The sequence below is a fragment of the Giraffa tippelskirchi genome, chromosome 3 (assembly GCF_054371585.1).
Source record: "Giraffa tippelskirchi isolate mGirTip1 chromosome 3, T2T-mGirTip1v1.2.pri, whole genome shotgun sequence".
NCBI classification, from domain to species: Eukaryota; Metazoa; Chordata; class Mammalia; order Artiodactyla; family Giraffidae; genus Giraffa; species Giraffa tippelskirchi.
The window spans coordinates 185922974-185935666 of record NC_137277.1 but is presented as its reverse complement, the minus strand read 5'-3'; the positions used below and the strand labels follow the sequence as shown (position 1 = coordinate 185935666).

At 48.8% G+C, this 12693-nt stretch overlaps 1 protein-coding gene across 2 annotated transcripts in view; it reads right to left on the bottom strand.

Annotated features, from left to right (window-relative positions):
• Positions 1–6144: 6144 nt before the first annotated feature.
• The window catches only part of TCEA3 (transcription elongation factor A3), a 43679-nt gene continuing 37130 nt past the window's right edge, over positions 6145–12693 (bottom strand). For both annotated transcript variants that reach the window (XM_081574496.1, XM_081574497.1), the window contains 3 exons: positions 9874–10020; positions 8303–8374; positions 6145–6258 (listed from right to left, as the gene is read on the bottom strand). In XM_081574496.1, the coding sequence (XP_081430622.1) occupies positions 6250–6258; positions 8303–8374; positions 9874–10020 (228 nt within the window). In that variant the 3' untranslated portion in view covers positions 6145–6249. The remainder of the gene's footprint in view (positions 6259–8302; positions 8375–9873; positions 10021–12693) is intronic.

Here is a 12693-nt window from a genome sequence, read left to right as displayed (position 1 = left end):
CCAACCAGCTGGCTAGTCTGCTCCAAAGAGGGGCGGACTCACAGCTTGGGGAGGTGGGCAGGGGAGGAGTCTTCACAGAGGAGGTGACTGCGGAGCTGGCTCGCAGAGACCGAAGTAGGAGTCTTGGAGGTGGAGAACGAGGGGAGGGGAGGGAAAGCATTCCAGTCTTCCAGAACAGCATGTGCGCAGTCACGGAGGCGTGAAAGGACAGAGCGTGTTTCAGAATGGTCAGGATTGGGTATGTTTGGAGGGAAGAACGTGGGGGTGGAGTGGCAGGGGGAGGAAGCAGAGCAGGCACAGTCTCTTATGTCCCTTTGCCCGCCTGCCCACTTGCCTCTGGCTCTGGCTCGGCAATGCTGGTGACGAGGTGCAGATGGGATGGGGGGTGGCCTGGGGTGAGACGAGCAGATTGACTCTACAGGAGGAGAGGGGGGGTGGCAGGGACTGGGAAGCTCTTTCTGACCTCATGCATTTCAGCTGGTTTTCTCCTGAGAGTGTCAACACTTTGAAAAAATGTGAACAATTGCATTAAAAATGTGCCACAGGCTTATTTAGTATTGCTTAATCTATTGACAGGCGTCAGGCCTGATTCCACATTTACAGTGTATCTGTCCTATATCAGCTCTGCGCTGGGAGATAAGACACTGCCCCTCAATGACTGCAAGGCTGCCGTGAGGATTACACGTGAGAATGGCTGCAAAACGCAGGGGCCCAGAGGAGGGCCCTGGCACACAGTGGCCACGATGGTTATGGGGGAGGTAAACACATCACAGATGCTGTCTGAGGTGAAACTGTACTTCAGAGTGACTCAAGAGTATGCCTGGGGCCCCAAGTTCAAGTCCAGATTCTGTCTCCTAGAAAGAAGCAGATTCCTCTCTCAACCTTGGTTTTCTTGGTCTGTAAAACCAGTATAATAATACAATACATAGAGACATAAAGTAGAATAGGGCTTGCCAGGGACTAGGGAAGGAGGAAATGGGGAATTGTTTAATAGGTATAGAAGTTTAGTTTTGCAAAGTGAAAAGTTTTGGAGATTGGCTGCACAATAGTGGGAATGTTCTTGACATTACTGGACTGTATGTACACTTAAAAATGGTTAAGATGGCTAATTTTTTGTTATGTATATTTCCCCACAATTTTAATTTTTTTGTTTTTGTGCACAACTTCATTTAAAATCCACCAGTTCTCAACCCACAAGTTTTTTTAAAAAAAAAGAGTATAATAATAATAATCTAGTTCAGGGGGGTCTGAGGGTTAGTTGAGACAATATAAAGTACCACCCTCCCACCCCCCACCCCCCTGCCCAATACTCATACCAATAGCTAATACTCACTAAACCAGGTACTTTGTGTCAGGTGTGATTCTAATGAATGCTCACAACAACCCTATGAGTTCAGTGTTATTATTTCCATCATTTTACACATAAAGGATGAAGGCATGACATTTACATAATGTGCCCAAGACACTCAGCTAGTAAATGCTCAATAATTAATGGATAATATTGACACTGTCATACAAAGAAATTATCTTTGTCATGGTAGAATGCAAAATTATTAGCATTTCATAGTACTGTCGAAGTTCTGAGGAACCATATCTTTTCAGCTGGGGTATCAGAGAAGACTTCATAGAAGACATGAGCCTTGAAGAAAGCGTAAGATTTGGATTAGGATGGGGGTGGGGTCAAAATAGGCAGCCACAGTTGGAAAGGTCCGTCAGGTTTGCAAGAACAAGACAAATACTTCCCTTAGGCTGGTGCAGCATAAGAGGCAGCAAGGGTGGAAGACGAACCACTGAAGACAGGCAGGAGGAGAGGAGCTTTTCAAGTCAGACCAAGGCCAGCTGGTGGAAATCCACTGAAAATAACTGAGGGAATGATGCTTAGAGCCATGCATGGCTCATGCAGGTACGGTAGGGGGTGTTTGGGGGTTTTTTTGGCCATACCACACAGCCTGTGGGATCTTAGTTCCCTCTCCAGGGATCGAACCTGTGCCTCCTGCATTGGAAGCTCAGAGTCTTAACCTCTGGACTGCCAGGGAAGTCCAGGTAGGGAGTGTTTTGAGTTGGGAGTGTTTTGAGTTGAGTATCAGGCCTTTGCATCAATCCAAAAAAAAAACAACACCTGAGCGAAAATGTTGATGGTGGCAGTGGAGAGGAGGATTGGGCAAGAGAGACTCTAGAACTGATAACTGCTAAGATGATGAAGAGGGCAAGGGGAGAGGGTCAAAGATGGTTCTAAGGAAGGAGATAGTTGACAAATAGAAAAGACAAGACAGGATTTAGGAAAGAGAAGATGTGAACTCAGTTTGTGATGCATTGGACTGAGAGGGCCGGTGGGGTACCTGGAGGAGATAACCAGATATGTGCTTGGAGACTTAAGTCTCAAGCTCAAAAAAAAAAAAAAAACAGACCCTGAGAGCTAAGACAGAATTTGGTAGTCTGGATGAGACTACTAAGACTTTTCTATAGTATTTCAGGTTTCTGTAACGCTTGAAATCATCTAAACTGATCGCAGGATCTTGACTGTGGTTTTCAAGGCCTTTTGGCCCTAGCTTTCCTGCTGAGACCGTCTGTTGCTTCTCTGTTTCCCCTAATGTCATCCTTTCCCCCCTAACACCCCCCCCCACCCCCGCTGAAAGGTAGCAGTCTCTGTGCCCCTAGGAAGCCTTCCAGGGAGGTCGAGCTAATACTAACTCTCTTGCAGCTCACACCCTCTTCATCTTTGATATTAGGGAGGGCAAGGGGTTAAACCACGTGTTCCCAACAACAGTGAATGCAAAGCCCATGTGATAAGGAGCACAGCTTGACCAGTGTGGCCGGAGCACAAAGGGTCGGGGAGAGGCCGGGGAGAGGCCGAGGCCAGCACTGCGGGAGCTTGTAGGCTCTGCCACAAGCGGTGGGAAAACATGAAGGGTTGTAAAGGGGGGTGATGGAGTAGGGGGCTGCAACGTGATCAGATTTGCAGTTTCAAAAAGCCTATTCTGGTCAGTGCAGTGGAGAGCATGAATTGGAGGGGTCCCGAGTAGATACAGGAAGACTGGTTGGGAAGGTCCTGATGCCTGCTGACTAACAGTCTGAGGCCTAGTCATGCTTTTCTGTGTCCTCTTGTGAATGCAGATGTGAACTGTATCGATGCGGGAACTGGAGACGACGACTTGTTCTTCTGCTGTTTACTCTGACTCATGTCCTTTGTAAACAGTAAGGTTATTGAGGGTGGAGATTCAGTTTTGTGTTTCTTCCTTTGCTATAAATCCCTGTGACACCAGACCCACAATGGGTATTCAGGTGGAGAAGTGAGCACTGAAGATTGCCCAAGGCTGCCATCTTTAAACAGCCCCAAAGTAACATTTATTGACATTATTGTCAATAATTATTGACATTATTGTATTAATAGTGGTTGATATTTTGTTCTGCATTTTTTTTGTTGTTGTTTAATCCATTTGGGGAAGGGGTGATCTATTGAGTCCGTATTTTCCCAATGGGAGTCTTGACTGGATGATATCTGCATCCTTTTGACATACTTCCATCATCCATTGAGTAGTCCCTTGCCTCTTTTTTTTTTAATTATGTATTAAAACAAAACAAAACAATTTATGCATTTTTATTTTTGTCTGCACTGGGTCTTTGTTACTGTGCTCAGTCTTTCTCTAGTTGTGGTGAGCGGGGGCTACTCTTTGTTGTGGTGCGTGGGCTTCTTGATTTATTTTGGCTGTGCTGGGTCTTTGTTGCTGCGCCGGCTTTACTTTGGGAGAGCAGGGGTGCCTCTCTAGTTGCAGCGTGCGGGGTTCTCATTGTGGTGTCTTCTCTTGTTGCAGGGCCCCAGCTCTAGGACTCCTGGGCTTCAGTAGCTGGGCACAGGGGCTCAATAGTTGTGGCGCACAGGCTCCGTTGCTCCATGGCATGTGGCGTCTTCTCAAATCAGGGATCAAACCTAAGGGATCAAACCCACGTCTCTTGCATCGGCAGGCAGGTTCTTTACCACTGAGCCACCAGGGAAACCCTCTGTTTTGATTTCTAGATATTTGGAGGGAGGCTTAGATATTGCTGAGAAAAGTCTAGATATCTCAACCACAACTACTCAAAGTGTGGTCTGTGGATCAGCAGCATTGGAATCACCTGGGAGATTATTGGAAATGAAAAAAAACTCAGGCACCACCCCAGGCCCACTGAATCAGAATATCTTTCATTTTAACATGATCCTCAGGGGATTCCCACCCATATTACAGTTGAAGAAGTACCCGGGTATCTTAAGCAACGTCCCTCTGCCTTTCTGCGGGTGACACTCATACCTCAGGCATGTATCACATCCCATCATCCCATCTGGTGTGGAAGTCTGTCCCTGTGGGTTTCTTCCCTTGCCGGGCTGAGGGTTTCTGGAAGGTAGGGGCAGAGCACTGTGTTTGGCCCTGCATCTCTCATAGCCTCGAGCACAATGACAGGAAGCAGAAGACCAGAGTTGCAGTCTTGGGTCTGATATTTATGAGCTTTGGGTTTTATATCTTCTGAGAGTCAACTTTCCATCTTTCCAAAGGACCATCCCACATTTGACTGCTAAAAAGCTAGAGATGGTGGCAGGTTTCTGTACACAGTTTATTTACAGGCTTCATCTATAGGAAGAGGCAGTTGGATAGAAAGAGGAAAGTGATACCAAATTCAAGAGTGGATGATGCCAGGGCACATAAGAAGCGTGAGCCGAAGCTACCCCCAAAGCTGCCCTAAGAGTGAGCCCCGAGGCAGACGGAAATGCTATGAAGCAGGCACTAGGACCACTCCCATTTCTAACGAGTAAGTAAATGACTCAGAGAGGTTAAGGGACTTGCCAAAGCTCCCAAGACTTCACAAGCTCCTGCGTGCTCAGTCATTAAGTCATGTCCTACTTTTTGCGACTCCAGGGACTGTAGCCCGTCAGGCTCCTCTGTCCATGGGATTCTCCAGGCAGGAATACTGGAGTGGACTGCCATTTGCTTCTCCAGGGGATCTTCCTGACCCAGAGATCGAACCCAATGCAATCTCCTGCATTGGCAGGTGGATTCTTTACTGCTGAGCCACCCAGGAAGCCTCTTTTTGTTTCACAAGCTCTTACGAGTTAGCTATTTTAGGAAACAAGTGTCCAGGAGGCTCAGCCTAGGGCTGCTGGAAGGTCAGGGACAGTCAAGAGACTGAGACTCAGGACAGATGCACCAGACCTGCTCCCAGGGGTTTTTCAGAAGGTTCCAGCTTTGCCTAAAGTTTCCTATCAGCTTAAAAAGCAAGCCAGCTTCATCGTGGGAGAAGCACAACAGGGGCCTTGTGCCCCAAAGACCTCCTCTGTAGCTCAGGCCACAACAGAGCTGTGAGGAACGCATTGCCTGGGCCTGGACAGGTTCCAAGGCTCAGGATCTCCCAGGGGCCGCCAAACTGAGGCACCATTTCTTCACTCAGAAACCCTGAGCTCAAGATGATGTGTGGCCTGCCTAGAGGGACCAGGTCTGGAGTCCTCAGAGCCCTGCCCCCAGATCAGCTCGGAACAGGGGAGAGCAGCGAGTTTGAGAAGAGATGAGGGGCGGGGAAGAGATCTTCCTACACGGCGTGGAAGTCATGTCTGCCTTAGCCAAACCGCGTGCCAACTGTTCTGCACGCGTGACTCACAGTGGAGGGGGTAAGATCTGAGTCAGTCTGGTATTTTTCAACTCAGAAAAGGCTGAGAGGTTCAGATGTGAGGGAAGGGACTTAAAGCAAAGCTACTATCAAAGATACTGCACGTTAGCTCTGGGGCTCTGAAGTCTTGAGTTTCTGCAAGAGGTCTGTCCACATGGACTTAGAATCACCCCCCAATTAGCCTCCCTCATTAGTCAATGCCAATCAACGTGCTGCTGCTGTACTGTGCTCAGTCGTGTCCGACACTTTGCGACCCCACAGACTGAAGCCCACCAGGCTCCTCTCTCCGTGGAATTTTCCAGGCAAGAATACTGGAGTGGGTTGCCATTTCCTCCTCCAGCGGATCTTCCTGACCCAGGGATTGAACCCGCATCTCCTGCAACTCCTGCATCAAAAGGGAGATTCTTCACCTACTGAGCCACCTGGGAAGCCCATCCCTATTGATAAATGATTATTAATTTGCAAAAGAATTTTCCCCCTGATCCCTAATGCCCCATTCAGAGTTCCACATTTCTCTTCATTTTAATTTTTATTTTTCTCCAGTTTACAAAGGGCTTGGTGCTTTCTCTTTGTTCTTCCTCACCTTGTTCACTGAAATCCTGGCTGGTGGTTCTGTCAGCAGAACTACAAAATCAAGAAGGCAACAGCATTTTAGAACTTTCTCTGTGCCACTCAAAGAGGGTAAGGGCATGTAGAGGGGACGTGAAAGGGAAGGTGGGGTCTGGAGCCACGCAGGATTGTTTTCATTCACTCAGTCATGTCCGACTCTTAGCGACCCCATGGACTGCATGGGGTGGGACTGCAGCCCACCAGGCTCCTCTGTCCATGAGATTTTCCAGGCAAGAGTACTGGAGTGAGTTGCCATTGCCTTCTCCATACTCTGGGCTAAGCAGTATTAACATATATCAACTCATTTCATTCTCATAGCTACCCTGTGAGATAAGCACTATTATAATACTTGCATTTTCACAGGGAAAGAAGCAATTCAGACAGGTTAAATGACTTGCAAGCTCCCATTATACTAACAGGTAACAACTCTGAATATTAAGAATGGTGGTGTCTATGTACCAGGCACATATGTGCTCAGGACTTTTTTGTGTGGTTGTACAGGTGGTTCACTCCACAAGAGAGCCTCTTCACAGGGGCAGGTTGGGGCTGAAACCCCACCCCTGCCATTTCCCAAGCTCGTGACCCAAGAGCAAGGCTCTGTCTACCTGGAGGAAGAACACCTTTCCCTAATTTGACAAAGATACCATTTGAGCGGTCAGAGGCCCTGTCAGTTTTTTATGTGTATTACCTTCTCTAATCCTCAAAATAGCTCTGTGGGCTATATTCCTACCCTTATTTTATAGACGAGAAAATCCAGGCCTCGAGGTTCAGGGCACTTGGCAAAGGCACTTCATGAGTGATAAAGCTAGGAGTTGAGCCTGATACCCAAGCCCATGCTTGAAACCAGTATACCATTATCCTGGCTTCACCTCTAAGTGCTCAACAGGTGGATGAAAGAAAAAAAATACATAATCGTCTGACTTTTACCCTAAAAAAACTTAGCAGTTCTTATGAGGCCCCAGGGCTGTCAAGGCCTTTTATAGTCATAGAAAGATCCATCAATCAGGAATTTGGAGCACTGTCTTTCCGTGCTCCAAACTCCGAGACTTGATTCTCGTTAACCATTTCAGTAGCTCAATTTCCTCATCTGAAAGTGAGAGTAATATTACGAAGGAACATTTCTCGTAGCTGTTGCAAAGCTTGTGTGCATATGTAACAGTCCTCATAATCATCCCGGGAGAAAGGCGTTCGCATCACCCTTTAGTTCAGGGAGGTGGGTGACATGCTCAGGGTCACACATGGAGGAGGGCAGAGTGGAGGCCGGAAACCAGGGCTCCTGACTTCCGGTCTCATGCTCAGTCCTCGCTAAGTACCTTACGACTTTCGGAGCACCTGCAGGCTGCCCAGTGACCCAGACATCACACAGCACACATACAAATCAGATGGCACTAGAAGCGGACACTAATCACGTGACCACACTCAGGTGGTTCAGAAGATGAGGCGGAAAGGAGTGCTCCAGAAGGAGCCTTTGCTTGGCTCCCACGCCTGAAAACAAAACCGCTGCCTTTGCTGGAGCTGGGGCTGCCTGGGTTACAGCCTTGGGTAACGTAAGGCTTTTCCAGAGCTGCCTTAGGAGGGGAGGGCGACCTGGGTGCATTTGAAAGCAGTGCCAGTTTGACGGGGCTCAGTCGTCCCCACCTCCCTGGCTGTGACCGGGCTCAAAGGAAATAGCATCTGTGGAAGCACTTTGCAGAGAGGTGTGGTCCAAGTGCAGAGGGCTATTGTTTTTCCTTCCCCCCCCCCCACCCCACACCAGGGATCTCAGGAGGCTGATTCCATCTGTGTTCAAATGACAGACTTGCCCATCCTGTGATAAAACGCCGGCTGCTGTCCCCACCCCAGCTGGGTGCTTTGCAAACAAAAACATGTGCACACACGTGTCCTCCACCCTTGCCTTCCCAACAATGCACCACTATCTCCAGCTCTGCAGACCTGCTCTGTGCAGGCTGGCAAAACCGCGCCCCCCTCAGCCCCCGTTTGGGGCTGTGGGCCTAGTACTCCTTAAGTGGGGCAGCACCTGAGGATGACAGGGGAGGAAGAAAGATACAGACATACAGACCTTCCAGCGATTGCCACACTCATTGCATAAGACAAAGGTCGTCATGGGCTCATCAGCGCTGCGTGTCTGCACCTGAGAGGAAAAAGAGCGCGGGACCACTCATGAAGTCCCCCCCCCACCCTCCACTCTCAGACCTGCCATGGCTCCCACTGTCTGTAGAAGTAGGTCAAATCGCAGAGGTTGGCACCATTATTCCCATGCCACTGGCAGCGCCCTCATCACTGAGCACTCCATTGTGTGTGCATGTTCTCCTCTCTCCTCGCAGGCCCATCGGCTCCCTTCCAGTATCTATCTCACTGGCTCAGCCTGACCTCTTCACTCTCACTCTTGTTGATGCTTCTGAACTGATCTCTCTTCTCTCGCTTCTAGACTCATCTCCTACAGGAAGAATGAACACATCCTATTGGATGTACCTCTCTGATCAGAACTGAGTGAGCTGGAAGCACTCTTAGGGATCATTCTGTTTCTTCTTCATTTTACAGGTGGAAGAACAGAAACCCGGAGAGGAAAGAGGATTTGAAGATCATGGGGGATATTTAGTGTTGTTTTCTGGTTTCTCATCCCTTGAACTAGACCGTTCAGGGTGCAGAAATCAGGTCTGCCCCAGCAAATCCCGGGCATTTCGAGATTTAATGACTGATGTTGGGACTTTCTGCAGCCCACCCTGGACGGCCATGACATGTAGCAAGTTGTGGCTTTGCAGACTCTCAGCCATGAATGGTGTCAGCTATGAATGGTGTCAGAGGGGTGGGAGGGAGTCCTCTGGCTAATGAGTGTGCCCAGCTGCGGGCCAGGAGGACACAGCACAGCACAGCCTTGTCATTGCAGACCAATGACACCCCAGGAGAGAGAACTCTGCAGAGAGCAGGAACCTGCACACACATCTTCGGATTCCTGAATGGGAATTCTCCAAGGGACTTCTGGAAGGCAGGGCCGACTACTGTATTTCTGCTGCAGCCACACGTCCCCAGGGGCAAGGTGCTTGCTTGACAAGCAGATGGGGGAATGAATAGAGTTCTAGAATAACAGAGCACTAACTCAAATCCAAGAATATTGGTGCCTCAAGGGTATAACTCATGTAACCCAGAAATAGGAGGCCAGGCCAGGGCAGTGGTCTTCACCCTCAGGACTCAGGGCTCAGTCCCTTAGGCTTTACCACCAAGTTGGCTGGACTGTAGGCAGAAAGGTCTGGACCTGGGTTTATTATTCTCTCTGCCACTAACCGTCTTTGCCACTTTAGACAGAGCCTGTCCCCTCTGGACCTCAGGCTCCCTGTGTGTGAAGTGAGGAAGCAGAGTTTTTATTGCCAAGTTCTCTTCCAACCATCTGTGACTCTGCAGAAGTTCTGTGCCCCCTGTAGGTCTGGTCCTTCTTATTCTGGCTGCAGGTCAGATCTGGTCGCACCTCACAGACATAGATCTGGGTGATTCTCTCTGCATCTTTTCTAGAAGCCACAGATGTATCATGCTGGTGAACTAAGACATGCCCCTCTCCGCAGCCCAGAGTTTTAGCCCCTTCTCCCTGCTGGCTTGTCCCTTGGCTCTTTCTGGTCCCCCACCCCCACCCCATACCTGGTTATAGGTGCAGTTCTTCTTCTTGCATTTGCTGCACTGGAAGAGGTCGGTGGTGGTGCCACCAGTCTTGGCCATCTGGTGCTCACGGATGGCCTCTTGGGTCATGGCATTCCTCAGTTCCCTCAGCTCATCACTGGCCATTTCCTGGAGAAAAAGGAGTCTGCCCTTCAGGGCTAGGGAGCCCCCAGGAGCCCTACCCCACACCTGGGTTTCAGGGAGCTTGAACAGAGGAAGGGGAACATTCTGGACTGAGTATGATGAACTGGACGGAAGCCTGGCCCTGTCCCAGCTGGGGCAAGGCTTTACCAGAGGAGTCTCTGTTCTGCCTCTGGGTGGCAGGTCAAACCTTGGGGCTCTGACCAGGCCAAGTACAGTAGGGCAAGTACGGGAGAGCACAAGACAAACAGCTTCCACCCAGAGTCAACCATCTCGTGTACATTTCCTCAGCTCTGGCACTCACAACGCCCGCCAAGGACCTCGGGAACCTGCCTGAACCTTCCTGCTTAAGCTTATTTGACACTGACCCTGTGATCTATGATGTTCCCCTTGTCCTTCTGGGCTGGACTTGACCCACCGCCTGTCTGAGCTATGATCACTGTTCAGCCAGGCCATTCTGCCTGGTGGGAACCTTGGCCTCAACTCTCCACGATTTACTGCGGCTACCCCACCCAAGCAGGACCTGAGGCTCCCGGGTTCACACCACTGACCACTCACCTGTGATTGCATCATGGAACATCTTTTTCTCTAATGTTCCTATAGAACAGAGCCTTCCATCTCCTGTCAGCTCCCTGTAGACACCCAGTCTCTGCATTATCCAGGCCCCCCCTCTTTTTTTTGTCTATCTCCCTAGCCATCTGACTTGCCTTGACCTTCTTCCAGAAGAGAGGGAGACACTCAAGCTGGAGAGAGCTCTAGTTAGCCTCAGTTTAGGGGGAGGAAGATGGCTGAAGCTAATGTGTTTTTTTTTTTTTTGGCTTCGCACATAGCATGTAGAATCTTATTTCCCTGCCCAGGGATTGAACCCATGCTCCCTGAAGTGGAAGTGTGGCGTTCTAACACTGGACCACCAGCGAATTCCCTGAACCTAATGTTAAAAGAGGATCTGGAGAGTTCCTTGGTGGTTCAGTGGTTAGGACTTGGTGCTTTCACTGCTGTGGACAAGGTTCAATCCTTGGTCGGGGAGCTGAGATCCTACACACCTTGTGGCATTTACCAAATTTAAAAAATTAAAAAAAAAAAAAAGAGGATTTGGCACTGGCTAAACATTTTAATTACTACCATTTAGCCTGACCCCTTACACCACGGAGAACAGAGTTGGCCCAAAGGTCAAACAATTTTTGTGTGCTGATTTCTGTGTTATAACCAATTGTGTTTCCTGATAAAATGCAGATTCCTATGAATCCAAAACTTTAAGGGCAGGCCCAGGAATATGCATTTTACTACTGCCCCCAAGTTATCCTGGTGTACATGAATGTTTAACTCCTACTGTGTCAAATGCAAGAACTAGGTCTTAACCAGTGGCAGGGGTATATACAAAACAAGTCATCATGCTCAGTTGTATCCGACCCTTTGCAACCCTGCAGACCATAGCCTGCCAGGCTCCTCTGCCCATAGGATTTCCCAGGTAAGAAAACTGGAATGGGTTGCCATTTCCTTCTCCAGAGGATCTTTCCAACCCAGGGATTGAACCCACGGCTCCTGAAGCTCCCCCACTGCGAGTGGATTCTTTACTGCTGAGCCACCAAGAAAGCCCACAAGTCAACCCCAGGCTATATAAGCAAAAAAGCAGCTGACTTTAATGTTGAGGGACTTTCCAGAGCACAATACATTTGTTCTTTCAAAGTGTATTGGATATCAATCTCTTGAATGCCTTTCATCGCACTGACATGCTGGTAAACTGGCTTTGGCCGCAGCGGGTGGCTGATTTGTAGTATCTACCAATTTCCATAGTATAAGCACTCCCACCACAGCCTTTCAAGCTACTAATGTGATGTAACTGAACACAGACCTGGGAATAGCTATACACAATCATCTCTGTTGAGCTGGTAGCATGGACAGTCCACCACTGCCTCTAAGCCCTAAGGACTAAGACATGATTTGGTTTCTGTCTCCAGGTAATGATGATCTAGTCAAAGAGCCAAGCATTCACCTAAGATTGCAAGATAGTGTTGTTGTTCCGTCAGTGGTGTCTGACTCTGCGACCCCATGGACTGCAGCACACCAGGGTTCCCTGTCCCTCACCATTTTCTGGAGTTGGCTCAGACTCGTCCATTTAGTCGGTGATGCCATCCAACCATCTCATCCTCTGTCACCCCCTTCTCCTCCTGCCCTCAATCTTTCCCAGCATCAGGGTCTTTGGAACTAAAGCAAAGGTCTGCAAAGTGCAGGGAAAGCCTGACTAGTGGCTAACTGCCTGGGGGCAGGGAGGCTCATTAAAGAAATTGATACCTTCACCAGATTTGAAAGATAAGCTAGACTTCCCGAGGGGCATGGCACATTCCATAGGAAGAGAATAATAGATGTGAGAGATCAGAGGACAAGACTAACATGTTTGGGGAAGGCTACCTGGGGTGGGTTCAAGGTGAGGAGTGTGGGAGACCAGACTAGGGTCAGACTGTTCCAGCTAAGAAATAGAGACCAGACAATCAACTATACTTCAATTAAAAAAGAGAGCGAGAGAGAGAACAGGAAAAAAAAAATCTGTCCACTCACCAGTCCATTTCCCTATCTTCGCCTGCCTTATTAGGAAGCACATCAAAGACACAAGGAGTCAGTACAGTAATATAAGAAATAAGGTTGAAAATGAGGAAAGTAAGC